At 41.8% G+C, this 18,787-nt stretch overlaps 1 protein-coding gene across 2 annotated transcripts in view; it reads right to left on the minus strand.

The window, feature by feature from the left end:
• Positions 1-532: 532 nt before the first annotated feature.
• The window catches only part of pcdh17 (protocadherin 17), a 128,800-nt gene continuing 110,545 nt past the window's right edge, over positions 533-18,787 (minus strand). For both annotated transcript variants that reach the window (XM_015606694.3, XM_007252577.3), the window contains exon 5: positions 533-2,672. In XM_015606694.3, coding sequence (XP_015462180.3) covers positions 1,978-2,672 — 695 coding nt within the window. In that variant the 3' untranslated portion in view covers positions 533-1,977. The remainder of the gene's footprint in view (positions 2,673-18,787) is intronic.

Raw genomic sequence — 18,787 nt, forward strand, 5'->3', positions numbered from 1 at the left:
TCTCCGAACAAGTAAGGCAGTATCATCAATGTTAGCCAGGGACTCCACGCTGCGTCATCACAAATGACAGGTTTATAAATTCGACTGGACGAAAAAAAAGCAAAACACAAAGCAGAATGACAGGAAATTGTCGCAATTAAAAAAATAGCTGCCCCGTAAGATTTATCTCTGCATTGCAAAAAAGTCGTCGGACTGTAGAATGAGCTGTCATTTGTTTAGGTAGAAATGTGCTGGCTCGACAAGCTGCGAACGACGGTAAGCAAAGGCGTCCGTATGAAGACGTGCGTGTTTTAATAAAAAAAAAATAATACTCATAAAAAAAAAAACTGTCGGCGTGGCCAGACCTTCGTTAGCCAGCTCGTCTGTTTCTTTAAGAGCAGAAAGAGAGAAAAAGACGACGAAAAAAAAGGAGGGAATCTAAAATGAAACATAAAAGGAAAAATTCTAAACCCAATAGCAAATGAACAAATGAAACTCACAGAGTTCGACGGCTACTAAGGCAAACAGTTGCCAAATACAATATAAGCCCATGTATATTGCAACACAACTATATATTAATTTAATAAAATACACAATATAGCTCTTGTACACGTAACAATTTGGCTCATATGCACAGAAATTGCAGAAACAAAAAATCAATAAAAATATGTCATTTCGATGTAAACACATTAAATCGGATACATTTTTGCACATTAAATGATATTGTGTATAAGTGACAATGTGAAGGGACATTTCCTTTTTTGTTGTTTTTTTTCCTCTTTTTTTAAGTGTGTTTATTCATTTACGCTTCCTTTAAATTCAAAGCAGTGTCCTTTTTTGCAGTTTATAATAAATATCAACTGCCTTTTTCAGCGTCTTTCTTTCTTTTTTCTGATTTCTCTTTTTTCATCTTTTTTCTAGAAAATGTATAAATATTTTTGTTAATATCTGGACGCTATACATAAGTTCTTATATTTATATATGTATATATATATATATATTATATATATATTTATCTATATATATTTATATAGATATTTTTTTTTTTCACAGTTGAGGAAATATGTCCCTAATATACACGATTGTGATTGCCTTAATTTAAATGTTGGACACGTGAAAACCGGTCGCTTGGAAAGCAAGTGACCAATCGAAGACAGTGGAAAGACAGCGATCACACAAAGGACCAATGATGATCAGTGAACGAGAGAGAGAGAGAGAGTAACAGTTTCACCATTTCTGGAATGTTCCATATGTACGTATACATGGGGGGGAGGAGAAAACACAGTTTATACATGTGATTAGAAATGACCAGTGAAGAAATGACCAGTTACATTTCTTAATTAAGCATCCCGGTATACCGCCCGCTGTCCCTTGCCCTCCCCCACCTTATGAACCACCCCGGCATCCCTCCAAACCCCGCCCCTCAATCACGGTTCAGAGATATCAGAGATATGTTGCACTTCATACATTGATAATATAAAGTCCAAAGTCCAAAAAGTTAAGAGCATGGTTGTGTTTCGGTTCGGGGGCGTGTCGGGTCCGCGCCCCTTTTTTTAAACTGCGATTGTCAGAATAAACCATTCTCTCAGAGAGAAAGCCCTCGGGCCGAGAGGGGCGGCGCACGCTCGCCACTCGCTGTTTCCAGAAAGATGTCAGAATGAAAGTTTTTAGCTGGTGGGCACTTGAAGAAGAAAAAGCTCGCTAGAAGCCAGAAGCAGCAACTTCTGCAACTCCCGAAGAATCCCGTCCCCTCCCCCAAATTACAACATGGCGTCCAGACAACCTGGCATTTTCTTTTCTGTTTTCTCTTTTTTTTTAAACGCGACTATTCTGTTCGTCAGACGTCTCTTTTTTTATGTCCTCGTCTGCCCGACCCCTCGCGCGCTCCAATCTCTCGGAGTGTGATTTCCCGAAGCCGACGCGCTTTTCCTGTCCCTCCCACCGCCTTTAGTTTTTTTCGTTACCATTGTTTCATCGCAGTCCGCAGCATCAGCCAGTTCACTTTCTCACCGACGTGGCTTCGTTGCCTCTGCAGTCCTGCAGCAGTTTATCGATGTCTCTGACTACCTGGTCGGCGTCCATCCCGCCGCCCCTTCCCAACTCGCCCCCGCCCTGCTCCAGAGCACAGTCCTGCATCTCGGCCGCCGTCTCCTGGCTGATCCGCGAGCGCGCCTCCGCCAGAACTTTGGCCACGGGGTCCGAGTAGCCCTGCTCTCTGCTCTGCTTGCTGGGCGAGGCGTACTGTCCGTCTGGAACGCCGTAGTGGCTGCTGCTGGGCTTGCCCTCGGCCCCGTCCGCCACGCCCTTGGCCGAGGAGCACGGCGAGCCGGTGTTGCAGCCCTTGGTGGGGCTACAGGACGCTGACGGAACCTCCTGGAGCAGTGGGCTGAGGGCGCGCTTGGCCTTCAGGTAAGGCTTGACGTTGGCCACCAGGATGGTGTGGTCCCTCCGCTCCTTGCCGAAGGTGCAGAAGGTCTTTTTGCCGTTGGGGTTTCCCACGGCCTCGTAGGTCTCTGGCTCCACGGTCACGGCCTCCATGCCGGCGGGAACGAACAGGTTGGTGCGGTAGTCAGAACCCTCGGCCTGGGGGGCGCCTGCACCTCCTCCACCCGCTACAGGGAACTGGGGCATCCAGCAGCGATCCGAGTGACCCAGCACCCGGCACTCATCCGTGCAGTTCACACAGTCCTCTTCTGCAGAAAGAGAGAGAGAGAAAGAAGGGTTAGAAAAGAATAAATTCACCTGATTACATAAATTACATTTGATTTAATGTTCAATTCTGAGGCTGCCATCAAACAAAATCAACTTAACAATTCCTCACATTGGCAGCAAATTTATTTTACGACAAGAGTTTAAGTGTGTGTGAGAATTACGTAAGCCACAGCCCTTGACAACAAAGATTTTTGATGATTAAAGAAACTGATGGACAGTTTTTTTGTCAAAAATGAGAATAACTAAAGTAATAATATTAGGAATACAGTGACTCAACATTTCGAGAACTATTCGAAAAAGTAAAGTAATTGCATGTTGTAATATCAAGGTAACTAACTAGGAAAGTCATTCCCTAAATCGGTCATCAACACAGTATACTGTTGCAGTCCTGCAAAAATCTGAAGAAAAAAAACAAAACAATTTTTAAGGACTTTTGCAAGCTGTACTTTACATTTAATGTGAAAAGGGTGTGAACTTGAGCATGTGCATTTTATAAGCCCTGCCTCCATGGACATCGCTGCCATTGAATCTGAGGGGGTGTCCCCCCCGTAATTTATATATATATAAAAGGAGCTGTGCCTGACTCCAAAACAGTCACTGAATTAAAACACTTTTATAGGTAAAATTTGGTGTTTAACATTCATTTTTCAAACTTATCAAACATTTTATGGGCAGGTCACCAAAACCAACAACATCCCCACCCAACCACCCCCCCCAGTAAAAGATACTTCTGACACCCCTGCCAGCGCCCACCCAAGCCACCAATGCCCAAATGCAGCATATCATTAAAAGCATGTCTTTATACTGGACCCATCATCAACCCAGTATACTTTTGCTGTCCTGCAGAAACTTTCTTTCATAATATAATAATGTTAATAATTAATAATCTGTCGGTAGTTGTTTTTTTCTCTTAGTACACTGTTTCATAATTCAATGTTTATGATATACAAATCTATAGAATTTTTTTCTATTAAGACTTGGGATCAAATCTTACTACACATTTATAGACACCTAGAAATCCATTGAAACCTGATATTGCAGAAATGTGTTAATATTTTATTAATAATTATGCGCCTAACAGTGACAGTGACAGTGTGGATATGTGTATTTTTTTATATGTGCTTTATATAGAAGACTACTCTTACGAGGGCACACGTCCCGGCACACAGGCAGGCACTCACGCAGGCACTCACGCACAGTCTAATTATATAAAGGAGGTCTTCCTGCTTTCAGGGGAGTGAGGGGGAACCAGCTGGCTGAGTGAGAGAGCGTTTTCCAGCAGCATGATCAAGGAGATTGCACTGAGGACTCCATACCACCCCATACACACACTCACACACACTCCCAACCCACTCCCCCAACACTCCCTCCCCCAGCACACCCACAAAACAACAACAGCTCCTCCGGTTTGGCAAAAAAGTGTGGCGCTGCGATCATAAATTTATGTCACTGGGCTTTGAAGCTCTCCCAAAGCAGCGCTGCCATATCTTTCAGCCAAGCTTGTGTGTGTGTGTGTGTATACCATGTGTGTATATGTGTGTGTGTGTATACCATGTGTGTGTATATGTGTGTGTTTGTCTCCTCCCCTTTCATCTCCACTCTGAAGAAAGCGTTCTGGATTATTATTATTATTACTGGGCTCTGTGTGTGTGTGTGTGTGTGTGTGTGTGTGTGTGTGTGTGTGTGTGTGTGAGTGTGTGTGTTTTCGACGGCGTGTCAAATGGGTCCAGAAATTGCGACAAGAAGAGAAAGAGAGAGAAAAAAAAACGTAACATTTTAAACTGAAAATGAGAAATAAATAAATAAAAGAAAGGAAAAAAAAAGATATTAATAAATAAATGAAAGGAAGTAAGTGAGAGTGAGAGTGAGAAAAAAAAAAGAAAAAGGTAAAAAAGAGACAGTGAAGATGAGCAGCTGCTGCTCTGTGAATATGAATGTTCAAAGGGTTTGAGGTACCGAAATTATATATATATATATATATATATATATATATATATATATATATATATATATATATATATATATATATATAAACCTACATTAAACTACCTATTTCGCCGAATGGGTGCCATTTGTTTTCCCAGGAAATTAAATGTACAAATGTGCACACAAACAACTTTAAAATAAATTTTTTATACATTTGTATTTTGAAATACGTTGAAAATATTAATAAAAACTACTTACAACACTGAAAAAATAGCAAAAATAGCACCTGTCCCCCACTCTCTAACTATAAACTTTAACATGAAATATTATTATTAAAATCTTTCAGAGATGTATTTTTTTTTTTTGCATTATGTGACTCCAAATCTCTCCCATATATGCTTTAAAAAATATATATATATTTTATTTTCATAATAAAATCATAACATTCAAGTTAAAATACACATTTTAGTTGTGTCCCTGTGTTGTGGTTTCACTCAGTCCTGTTACCTGAACACATTACCCTGAACTTCTGAAACATCTGGAACATTCTACAACAGTAAGTCGCATCTACAACAGGAAGTGACATCATCAGCTGGTTCAGCTGCTTCAGGTTCTAAAGATCATGTGGATACCAGAATTAAGTTAAAGTGATTTTATTGTAATGATGGCTGAGGAGCTCAATCTCAACACTCACTCCTGTTACCTAAATTCAGTCTTACATCTTATTGGTTTATTTTAAAAAATAATATTTTTGGGAAAATCACTAGAATGTGCTCAGTGTTCTCATGCTATTAGCATAGCCCCTATTTAGCTATTTTTCATGTTTTTTGCTAATTCTATGCTAAAATCTCATTGCTGTTACTTTCAGCAGTCCTGTTACTCAAAACATATAAAGTAACATGAGTGAGTTCCAGTAACAGGAGTGTGTTCCGGTAACAGGAGTGAGTTCCAGTAACAGGAGTGAGTTCCAGTAACAGGAGTGAGTTCCAGTAACAGGAGTGTGTTCCGGTAACAGGAGTGAGTTCCAGTAACAGGAGTGAGTTCCAGTAACAGGAGTGTGTTCCGGTAACAGGAGTGAGTTCCAGTAACAGGAGTGAGTTCCAGTAACAGGAGTGAGTTCCAGTAACAGGAGTGTGTTCCGGTAACAGGAGTGAGTTCCAGTAACAGGAGTGAGTTCCAGTAACAGGAGTGAGTTCCAGTAACAGGAGTGTGTTCCGGTAACAGGAGTGAGTTCCAGTAACAGGAGTGAGTTCCAGTAACAGGAGTGTGTTCCAGTAACAGGAGTGAGTTCCAGTAACAGGAGTGTGTTCCAGTAACAGGAGTGACTTTTTTTGACATAAATAAAAGTTATTTGAACATGCAGTCATTGCATCATTTCTTTAAAATAAAGACTTTCTTGAGAAAAAAATTAAATGAATCAGTGGACTTGCTTTTTTTAAACATGCTTATATATATATATATATATATATATATATATATATATATATATATATATATATATATACATATATCTGTGAGTTTGTTGTGTGTGTGTATGGAACTGCCGTGATTTATGCACTACAAACACTACCTCACTACCTCATTTATATTTCATATTCTCAGTATTCACATTCATTCGTTCAGGAGGTTCTGTACACTAAGGTGGAAACACAAACAAAAAAGCTCATGAATTTATGAAAAGCAACGTTTTTAATAATCCAGCACTAAACCAATCCCATTTCTCTCCGCTTTACCGCTCGCTCTACCGCACGCCGGAGCTCCTCCGGATGTTTTAGTTTATATGCGCTAATAATGTGCAGTTAGTTGTCTTACTGAATGCGAGGAACGCTTTTAACTTCTCTTTTTCTCCTCATTCCGCTGGAAGCAGCGCGAGAGCATCTCTAAAATAATACAGTCTAATGATACTAATGGGCATTTCCCTTGCAAAGCGTCTGTTGCCACACAGCAGCTCTCTCTCTGTGCTCTCGCTCCCGGTACTCCCACAGGTGCCTGTTAAATATTATAACATTATTCCTCTGGAAGCTGTTTCCGCGTGTTTTCACTCGTTTAGTGTGGTGGAATATTGAAAATCTGCTTCAACAAAAGCTGAATAAATGTATTAAATCTACACAAATACACCAAAAAACATCTAAAACATGTTTACAACTGAATTAGGTTAGTGGATAAGAATAAAAGTGTTGCGATACACAAAAGTCAACTCACTTTTACTGTAAGTCTTTTTATTTTTCAATCCGAGTACGAGTACTTGATACTGATACTGATGCCTTCTTAGAATTAAACAAGCGATGAAGAGCAGTTTTCATGTCTCTCCACAAAAGATCAATGGGATTTAGGTCTTTTAGGACTTTGACTGGATCATTCTAACACATGAATCTTCTTTTCTGATTAAAACCATTAAATCATTCCACTGTAGCACTGGCTGTATGTCTAGGGTCATCGTCTTGCCGGAAGGTCTAAAGTCTTTTGCAACAGGTCTCCAACAGCTTTTCTTTTTCCAGGATTGTCCTGTATTTATCTATCTCCATCCATCTTCCATCCATCAACTCAGACCAGCTTCCTAAATCTGTCCCTGCTGAAGAAAAGCACCCCCACAGCATGATGCTGCCACCACCATGTTTCACAGTATGGATGGTGTGTTCAGGGTGATGAGCAGCCAATTTTGGTCTCATCTGACAATGACAACTCCTTCCACATGTTTGCTGTGTTTCTTGTGGCTACAAACTGCAAACGGCACACCTTTTTTTCTTTCTTTCTTTCTTTCTTTCTTTCTTTCTTTCTTTCTTTGCAATCTAGGCAGTACAGGGTAGTATAGAAGAGTATAGGATATACTAAGAGGAGTATAGGGTAGTACACAGTGCATATGGGGAGTATAGGTTATTGTAGAATATTATAGGGGAATATAAGACAATGTAGGGTAGTATATGAAGTATAGGGGTCTATAAAGAAGTATAGCATAATATAGTAAAGAGTGTATAGGTATGTATAGGGGAGTATAGAGAGTGTAAATAATTAAGGGTAATATAGAGTAGTATAGGATAATATAAGGTATTACAGGGAATATAAAATATATAGGGTATTGTAGAGTAGCATAGCTAGTATAGCAGTGTAAAGATGTATGATAGTAAATGGTACTGAAAAAAAGGAAAGTATAGGGAAGTAGTAAAGGGGAGTTTAGCGAAGTATAAGATATTGTAGGGTAGTATAGAAAATATAGTGGTCTTTAAAAGAGTATAGGACTATACATTTTTGTGTAGTAAAGAGTGTATAGGTATGCATATTGGAGTATAGTGAAATATAAGGGAGTATACAGAGTGTAAATAATCTAGGGTAATACAGAGTAGTATAGGATATTGGGTACTATAAGGTAGTATAGCCAGTATAGAGGTGTAAAGATGTAGAGGAGAACGAATGAGTGCATGAGTTTCTCGTTTTCTTTTCTACAGCGGAAAAGCTCAGAAGTGCTGAGGAAATCTCAGAACTGATATGAAGGTAAATCCATATCTGTGTTTTATGTCACTTCAAAGGAAAATAAAATGGAACATTGTCTCTTTTCTCTTTTGTCTTTTCCTCTGGCTACAGAACATACGAATCCTCTACTATAGTCTCTATAGATCTTTACTGGTATACTTTATTACAGAGCGGTGTTTACCTTCCTCTTCCTCCTCAGCGTTCGCTGCTTTTTTTCGCTCGTTCATAGTGTATATATATATATATATATATACATATATATATAACTCTACAGCATGAGCATAGTGAGAATAAATGATCAGCGTTTGACCTTATTATCATCATTAATCATATTTCAAATTGCTCCTTCACATCGTCTGTGGAAAAGGCCAAGCGGTGGGGTGAAAAATGATCGCCCCTCTCCCTCTCATGACTCTCCATTGTTCTTGATTCCACCGTGAGACAGGCCAACAAAAGGCTTCCCCAGTGCAGCTGGCTTTGTGTATGAGTGTGAATAAGAGTGTGTATAAGAGTGTCTACAGTACAGGCCAAATGTTTGGACACACCTTCTCTTTTCCAATGCGTTTTCTTTATTTTCATGACTATTTACATTTTAGATTCTCACTGAAGCATCAAAACTATGAATGAACACATGTGGAGTTTTATGTACTTAATAAAAAAAATGAGCTGAACCTCCACAGTCACCGGACCTGAACCCAATCCAGATGGTTTGGGGTGAGCTGGAGCACAGAGTGAAGAAGGCAAAGGAGCAACAAGTGCTAATAAACACCTCTGGGAACTCCTTCCTTCAAGACTGTTGGAAAACCATTTCATTTCAGGTGGCCACCTCTTGAAGAAGCTCATTGAGAAAATGATGCCAAGCGTGTGCAAAGCAGTAATCAGAGCAAAGGGTGGCTATTTTTTTGAAGAAACTAGAATATAAAACGTTGTTTTCAGTTATTTCACCTTTTTTTGTTAAGTACATAAAACTCGTAGTGTCCAAACTTTTGGTGTAGGGTCTACAGCTAACCTTGAAGCATTTTCAAATCCTCCTTCCTCCTCAATGAAGAGTGAGGAAAGTTAACACCGGAGCGTACCTGCCTACCGACGCCAAAGTCAAGCAGTACGGCTGGATTTTACCGCTTGTGCTGGACCGAGGTGACTGACACGGTGCGTGAACTTGTTAACCTGGAGTGGTGAGAGTGCGTTCGCCCCATGTTGGAGCTGATACGGGTCGCTGCTCCGCTCCGAAGGCCTTGTGGAGCTCTGAGGGTCAGCAGGCTCGCTCCAGGCCCAGGGGAGAGCTCCGCGAGGCGAGGAGATAAGAGCGGAGAGCCGGAGAAGCGGAGAAGCTGCTGGTTGGTTGGAAACCAGAGGAGAGAGCTTGACATTTGAGCTGCAGAGCACTTTACTCAGGGAAGATGGAGAGGCGGCTGATCTCCTACGTGACCACAAGCTGAACCTGGCTTTGGTTTCTGCACTTAGGAGGTCCTGCAGGGCAGAGGTTTAAAAAATATTTATATATTTATATATTTCCAGAGCAGGATTTCCTTGAATGCAGTACCTGCAGTGGTTTCCCTGTATCCTGTTATTTAAAAAAAAATAAGAGAGCACTTAAAAATTATGAGTTTCTTTGATTTTACCAAATTGAAAACCTCTGAATAATATAATCAAGTGGAAGATGGATGATCACAAGCCATCAAACCACCAAGCTGAACTGCTTGAATTTTTGCACCAGGATAAAGTTATCCAAAAGCAGTGTGTAAGACTGGTGGAGAGAACAGGAAGCCAAGATGCATGAAAAAAACTGTGATAAAAAACAGGGTTATTGAGAGCGTCTGTGAACAGCAATTTTCATGTCTCGCCGCTGATCTAAACCATTAAATCATTCCACTGTAGCTTTAAATGCTGAATGTTTAGGGTCATCGTCTTGTAGGAAGGTCTCATTGTCTTTTACAGCCTTCAACAGGTTTTCTTAATCCAGGATTGTGCTGTTTTTTTGTCCTTCCATCTTCCATCCATCAACTCTGACCAGCTTCCCAAATCTGTCCCTGCTAAAGAAAAGTGTATCCCCACAGCATGATGCTGCCTCCACCACGTTTCACAGTGGGGAGTGTGTGTTTAGAGTTTAGGGTTTTTCCACACATAGCTTTGCTTTGCAAACAGGACTTCTTATGTCTTATATCTTTCTTTCAACAATGGTTTCCTTCTTTCCACTCTTCTGTAAAGGCCAGATTTATGAAGTGCACGACTTGCAGCTGTCCAACACAACACACGCTGCTTATATCTGTTTATACGTAATTCTACAGTATTTCACTCATGCCCCATGCTCCAGCAGCACCAGCTCAACTGCTCGAATGAAGTGCGCAGAATAAACCAAATAAAGTGACCCTCCAGAGCCGGCGCCGCGCCGTACAACATATCATTAGTCTGGACCGGGAGAATGAATGTGACTGCTCTCGCTGCCATTGGCAGGACTGATTGCTCATTCAGCGAGGGCATATTAAGGCATAAATAATCCATTCCCGACACATCGCACATCTCCGCGTGGCCAGTCAGGAGGAACTGCACCTCCTATAGATTATTTATGCCTGGGTGGAGCAGGTGACCTTGAGGCTACGGCTGAGGGTAGCCATGACTAACAATATGACATGTGACACTGACGGAGGCCATTCATTTGCTGCCGGATACAAAACAGGAAACTGGCTGTGATGTAATACATCCACATTCACACTTGCATTTACACGCATTCACACACACACTAATACGTGAGCACACACACAAGCAGTTATTGGCTTTTCTTCACCCGCACTTAATTAAGGCTGTAAAGCCGCTATTCCCGTGCTTTCCTGACTATCCACACACAGATCTATATATCGATTGGATGAAGAGCCTTCATTTCGGTGACACTATATATGACCGGTGGGATCAACATGCATTATCTCTCTCGGCTGCAGGGCAGGAATTTCCTATCAACTCCGCAATTACTGCCATTGAGGAGAAAGTGGTTCGCTGTCAGGCTGTACAATGCGCTCCTACACCAAATCCCGCTCTTATATCGGAGAGTATTAGCCCCGCACGCTAGGATTCACCCCTGATCGCCACCGGTCAAGATAATGACGTGTATATGCGCTGAATCTCATCTCATATCTCTGCTGTGTGGCGTTCGTGGAGTTTGCCTTCAGGTCAACCTGACCAGTGGTGGGAAAAGATCATTATAGATTAGTATAGTATTGTAATAACTTATAAAACCTTTTTTTATATTAGGTTTATATATTTCTAATGCTTTTTATATAGTTGGATATACGGTATGTATACGTTCCCATTCTATTCAGCATCCAACTTTGATTGCAGTCACACACATACTGTAAGTTAGCAATTAGAGATTATTCAGTTATTTTCAGCCAGACATCTCACTTCTCTCGTGAGTCACGGGATTCTCCCACATATTCTGATATTCTGATAGCAACAGCCTGATCCACACAAATCAAATGTCCAAGACATTTTTGGTAAGAGTGATCAAAAAGTGTCTTTTTGCCTCTCAAGGACACCGTTGAGAAGCAGCAGCCAATCGCGAACAGCGTACTCTCAACCGGAAACCACCACGAAGTCCTCCACCTGGAGGACTTGATTGGGTACTAAGGGAGGTTTTTTAGGGTATCCAATTGTTTTTTTTGCAATTTTTGATCTCCATGTTTTTGGACTGGAGGAAATTCACACTGACACAGGGAGTACAGGGAAACTCCTCCCAGATAGGAACTTGAACCCAAGTAACTCTAGCACTGGGAGGCGAACATGCTAAACACTGCTGCAAGCTTTCTGATTGGTCTGTAAATGTGCTCATTCGATCCTATTAATGTATATTAAAATGATCAAGCAAGACAGAGTGAGAGATTGATATAATGAGAGTGCGAAAGCATAGAAAGCATTCTGATTGGTCTGTCTACATGTATTTGCTCATTAGACCTATCAGTGTATATTAAAATGTGTGGTGCTTGTGCTTTTATTCTATTCTTTATTCTTTTTTGATTGAAGCACATATTTTGATAGCAACTCCTGGCTGCCAATAAATTGTATCGTTGCTCTCAAATCGAAAACAAGTCTAAAAATATTTTTTTGTCAATTCTTAGTTTAGTACATAATTTGAATAAAAACAAACTGTCCTTGTCCTTTTTTTTTTTTTTTTTTTGATAAATTGACCAATCCTTCTGAATATATTCTGAAATAAACTCTTTTCACATTGACTGACTTCCATTGAAAGTTAAGAAGGTTTTTTTTCTCTCTCCTGTAAAGTTTCTGTGCTGGAGATACTTGTTTTTTATTGGACAGTGACTGTATACAATATTTTAGAAATCTAGACATTATACATCAGCTTTGTTCACGCCCTTTTTTTATTAAAGTGATCAAAAAGGCAGAGCGTGTAATTGAGAGACTAATGCAATGGAATTGTGATATAAAAATTTACCCACATATTTTGATATCAACACTCTGATGCTAACAAACTAAATATCTAAGAGATTTAGAACATTGTATATTAGGTTTGCACGCAATTGTGAGTGAATGAGCGGCTGAAAAACAAAACTGCATACAAAAAGCATTCTGATTGGTCTGTCCATGAGCTCAGTAGACCTACTGCATCAGTATGAATCTACGGCTGCTGATCTGCACTCAGCCTCTGTCTTTCACAGTGCATCATTTCAGTATGCAGTTCTGCAGTAGCTCCACTGCAGAGACTTCAAAAACAGGGAATATAAAAGCAGCATGGAGTCTAGTATAAACCAGTTTAGTGAGATGATTCTCAGCAGTGCCGTCACTATTCTAAACAGAGCAGCTGGAGTCTGTCTTCAGCAACAATGTGCACCTAATGTAAACACAAATAAACATAAACACCAAGTAACAGAGAGACGTGTTTGTGCCCAATACGCCAACGGCACTGCCAACGTAATCCCCAACCACCCCCCACACACTCTCCCAGCGCCGGCTCAGCTTTTGTTTTTAGTACACGAAACTTGTCCTACCCTAGAGAGAAGGAGAGAGAGAGAGAGAAAGAGAGATACAGAGTGAGAGATGGGTGGAGGAAGGAAGGAATCCAGGACACTTACAGTAGAGTAAATGAGCAGGTGCAGGTAGAGCCCTCACCTCGCTCTGTACAAAAAAAAAAAACGACAAGGAGGTTTTCCAGAGCCAGGATTTCACTTTTCACTCTGTTACTCTTTCTGTATCTCTCTCTCTCTCTCTCTCTCTCTCTCTCATTCTCTCTCTCTCTCTCTCTCTCTCTTTTTTGCTCTCTCTCTCTTTCAAACACACACAAGCAAGCAAGCAAGTGGAGAACTGCTTATTGGGTTTCTCCAGCATGAACAGTGGGAGGAGAGTCAGAGTAAAAGAGAGAGAGAGGAGAGAGAGAGAGAGAGAGAGGGAAGAAGAGCGAGAGGAGGAGTGGAGGCTCTGGTGTATTGCTAATGCTCAGACTGGTTGCATTAAGGGATCTTGCCAAATCTTTTATTAGCATCTCATTTTTCAGCTCTGCTGTTTGGTTTCTCTCTCTCTCTCTTGCTCTCTCTCTCTCTCTCTCTCTTTCTCTCTATCTCTCTCTCTGTGTTTATCTCTCTCTCTCTCTCTCGCCCGCCAACCAGATCCCACAGCAACACTACCGGCTTCCTGCCTCGTCTAGCCCACAAACTCCCACAGCCGCCGCCAGTTTCCTCTCTCTTTCTTTCTCTCTCTCTCTCTGTTTCCACTCTCACTCTCTATTTCTCTATCTCTCTCTCTATCTGTCACTTTCTCTCTCTCTATCTGGCAGCATCTGGACAGACAGATTGGATGGAAGATACACATACATACAGGGTGTGCGTTCTCACTCGTGAGAGTGTATCTATATGGGCGTACACAGGTGTGATCAATATTCCGGTGATTGACTTTGTGGAGGTGCCGTGTGCAGTGACGTGAGATCGTGAGAGGGAGCGACATCAATGTGTGATCTCAGGTAGAGCTTAGTGTGAGAGAGACCAGAGCGCTATCAAAACCAGACATGACAATTACACCATTACACCATTCTACAGTGGTCCAGTGGTCTAAAGCGCTGCCACTATGATCAGGAGTTCGCTGGTTCGAATCCCGTTCATGCAGCTTGCCATCAGCAGCCGGAACGCTGAGAGAGCACAGCTCTTCTCGTTCTCTCTGGGTGGGTACAGTACAGTAGATGGCGCTCTCTTTTTCCCTTTTATTACTCCTAGGGTGATGTGGATCAGCACAAGGCTGCGTCTGTGAGCTGATGTCTCAGAACGAAGTCGCTGTGCTTTCTTTTGAGGTAATTGGCTTTGAAAATAGGGATAAAAATTAGAAATGAAATTTTAAATCTACAGTTCGGCTGATTTAACAGATGTTCAGTTGAATGTTAGTCGAGCATCTACGGGCCATCGACAACAATGGACCACCCCAACCAAAGTGTTCCCAACTTTCCCCCCAAACCCTTTAAGATTCACAAAGAAATCTGAGGAATGTGGATCAAGTGCAAAACTTCAAACATGTTCACATCAGCAAACTGCTCACAATTCAGCGTTTTAGCGCATCATCTGAATGGGTGTACAAACACCTTAATTCCTCAATCCCGTTCCTAGACAGCTGCCCAAAATCTCCCCTGAAAATCCCTCATCTCTGAGAGATATGCCTCAGTGTGCACTTTTCTCTCGGACCAACATTTCTAAAGTGTCAGAAGATGATTGGCACTTCTCAGGCGAGGGAAACGCTGCAAAAGCCATCTTCAGAGCGTCGCTCCCCGGCTCACTCCGTCACACTGCAGACTTTACACACAATCTAAAGCTCTCTCTACTGATTCAAAAGCATGAGAGAGCGAGGGAGGGAGAGAGGGAGGGAACGCCGGGGCCGAACCGCACCCAGCAAACGCTTTCTGAATCTGCTTTATTCAAAATAAAGGAAAAGTATATTTATCTTACTTAGATGTCTATAAAGATCACCACTGTTTTCAGGCACATGAGGAAGAGGAGTTTTGTACAAACATCAAGCATTATTGATGCGCAGCAAAGTTAAGAGATTTAAAAAAAGAGTGTTAAAATATTTGTATATATTTGTATGGAGTTGTAAATGAAATGTAAAAATGTATTTTTTGAATGATTTTTGAATTTTATACACTCGATTAAATAATAATAATCTCCCACATGAAGGACAGCTTGGTTCCCCTAAAAGTCACCGACATGCCGGGCGTGGCGCCCTCTCGCCCTGTGCAGTCGCCCCGGCACTGGTGCTCTTTATTACAGCGCTCAGAGATTTATGACCGTCCATCAGTGTATGAGGGGATCAGTGGAGGGTGGAGGGGTGTGTGTGTGTGTTTGTGTGTATGTGTGTGTGTTTACAGTGGGGACGGTAAAGCAGCTTAGCGTGCAGAAGCAGCTCGGAGGCAGGAGATGTACAGCATGAGATATTTTAACCGAACGTTTCGCTCAGGAAGGATCCGGATGGCTCCGGGCTCCAGAACCGTTCCAGTGGCTGAGCAGAACAGCGCTGCGGGCCGGGCTGGACTGCGAAGGAGAAGAACCGCATTAGCGCTGACTCTCTGAATGCGGTTCTGATATGCAGGGGATGGTGGTGGTGGTGCTGCAGCTCTGCAGTCTGCAGGCCCTCTGCAGGTCGGAAGCCGCTAGCTGGGTACCTGTGTACCGCCTCACAGCGAGGCTCAGCAGGAGCAGCGTAGCATCAGAGCGCTAACACCTGTGTCCTCCTCTCAGGCTGGGAGCAGGTGTGTGTGTGTGTGAGTGTGTGTGTTTGGGGAGGTTTTGGGGGAAGTGGTGGGGGTTGAGAGGGTGTTAGAGAAGGCTCTGGGGGTGCTACAGAGTGCAGTTTGGAACAGGGCTCTAGGCTACACTGACAGACTCAAGGTTTTGTGCTGCACCCGAGGAAGGCTGTGTACCTACCTTCCTATATATATATATATATATAGGAAGGTAGGTACACATTAATGTGGACAATACAATACATAAATATTGTGTCTTTGGACAATACACAGCTCTGAAAAGAAGAGGGATGGATGATCACAAGCCTTCAATTTTTGCACCAGGAGTAAAGCAGCATAACATTATCCAAAAGCAGTGTGAAAGACTGGTGGAGGAGAACAGGATGCCAAGATACATGAAAACTTTGATAATAAATATAAACTGACATAATAAATATTTTTTCTTTTCTTTTTGGACAATATATATTGTCCCAAATTATTGCTATACACGATATTACTGTGTTTTTAAGACAAATTCAAATTTTACTGATAAGCAGTGCTCACAAAATAAAAGAAGCTACAAAAAAAATCTGTTAATCTTCATGAATATTAATCTGCCCAACATAAGTGATTGTAAAACCAAAAAGTGGTTCATTCCCACCTGCTTTGGAGCAAATGAAAGCAATAAAAACAACAGGTGTGATAGAGTTTAGATCGGGCCCAAAAAAATTAGCGCCGATCAACCCATTTTTACAGTACAGCGTTAAAACTGAGCTTTTAAAAAAACATATTTCAGGCTGTTTAAATGAGCGAAATCTGTTCAGAATGATGTTGCTTAACATTGCAACACTGAAGAAGCGCAGACCTATTATTTAAGAACGATGATTAATTAAGAACAGCTACACACAGCGCTGCAAGTCAAGTGCGTAATGAAGACAAGTGGAGGTGCTCACGTGTGCGTGAGCCCCAGAGCTGCGTGAGTATAACATGTGACATATAACTTGTGCAACTTGTTTTTTTAAAGCACAGTTTGATGTGTTACTTTGCTATATTGTGATCATCACGTCATAGTTTTATATGTAATAAAATAAAAAAATAAAAAATACTGATGACCAGACAAGAGTTCAGGTAGCATCGGGCAGAGAATCTAAACTCTCAATCGTGACAATCGTGAGAATAACAGCCGGAAAGAAGATATATAGAGTCTATTTCAGAAGAAGCGATGAATATAGTGTACATATAGTGTATTCCTGTCTTTATCAGTCAAAAAGAGGACAAATATTTGAACAACCCCTCAAAGATGAACTTTAAAAAGACCCCTGGGTTCTGTCCTCCAGATCTCTATAGATCCACCCTTATAGACCTTCACATACACACGCAGTCATCCACGTAAAATACGTGTACATACACACACACAACGCAACGCAACACAACACACACCGGCTCTCGACTGAACCCTTCAGTGGCGGCGGAGGAGGGCAGGAAAATGCCACGGCGCCGGCACTTTTATCGCGGCAGGGTGGCTGAGCGAATACCGATACACGCTGGGGAGGCCCATTGACGATCGGCGAGCGCCGGGGCCTTGGAAAGGTAGAGCCGTCTTAACTCAGTCAAGGACAAACACCTTTCGATCCGGTCCCGTTCCTTTCATCCCGCTCCCCCGGCCCACCGGCGGAGCTCTAATGCCTGGTTAAAGTGTTCAAAGCCCGGTCCTCGGGGTAGCCCGTCTCCAGAGGGTACATTGAGAGAGGCGGCGGGGGGAACGCACCAAAATACGGCCCACAAAAAACGCAGAATCAATGGCCATTCACATACAGGACCTCCTTGAAGCTGGAAATGAAAGAATTAGACAAAGGTGGAGGGGGGTGGGACGGCCGGGGAGACGGAGGACGGTGGGGGGGCTTTGCCGGTACCGCTATTCTACTCTCTCAGTGGGAGTCGTAAGCAGGCTTAGGAAGCAGAGCCTTCACCTGCAGGGGGAGAGAGTGCTGTGGCCTTTGGAAGACGGCATGCTAACCTTCAGCACACAGACATTAAAGCAGGAGGTGGAGGCGGAGGGGTGGGGGTACTTTCACGGATCGCTAGCTGGCTGACTGACTGGGTGGGTGGGTGTATGGGTGGTTTGGGTTGCAGTTCAGCACTGAATGTGAGTGTGTTTGTGTTTCTGTGTTTATGTACAGTATATATTTCTGTATATACAATACTGGAAAATCTGAATTTACAGGGTAGCCTGAATTTTGGGAGTTAATTGTCAATCAAAGCCTGATAACCTGGGTATCGATAGGGATGTGGGTGTAATTATAGGACCATTAAGGATTAAGGATTTATCAGCATGGATATTCATATTAAAAATGTTAGCGAATAATAAGCTTATCAGAATTTGAACATTAATAAATGCAAGTAAATACAAATTTTTAACCGTGCAAATGTTTTATCAATTGCAGTTCATGCTGCAATCAATGTGTTCATTAGTATTTACAAATGTGATAGCAACTTTTTAGTTTCTTAAACTGTCAAAAAAATAAGAGTTATTAATCATTAGTTAATGGTATATTAATGAACGTTATTATGTAAGTGTAAGTGTAAGCACCGACAGCTGGTTTACAGCAACGCTGCAGCCAGTATTTTTATACTAGAACTGTGCAGTGCGTCACATAAATCTGTCCGTCAATCCGCCATTCCCCCAGACCCAATTACACACGTGCTAGGTTGCTAGGTATAGACAACATTATACAAACAGCACAAACAGTGCGGTAGCCATAGAACCAGGCAAACAGGTAATCACTAAGCTTCAGTAAGGTTGCTTATTATAGCATGGTAATGTGCCAACACCAACAGAAGAGAAAGGAATTTTGGACATTGAAACGTACTGTATATTTTCACTAATCAGCATCTGGGGAGGAAAGGAAGAGGCAAAAAAAACTCTATCAAGTGTTTAAAAATTGGACTCCTGTTGAAAAAGATTGTGATTATATATTGCTGTTTCTCTTTTTTCCG

Source organism: Astyanax mexicanus, chromosome 16 (assembly GCF_023375975.1).
Source record: "Astyanax mexicanus isolate ESR-SI-001 chromosome 16, AstMex3_surface, whole genome shotgun sequence".
Lineage (NCBI taxonomy): Eukaryota > Metazoa > Chordata > Actinopteri > Characiformes > Acestrorhamphidae > Astyanax > Astyanax mexicanus.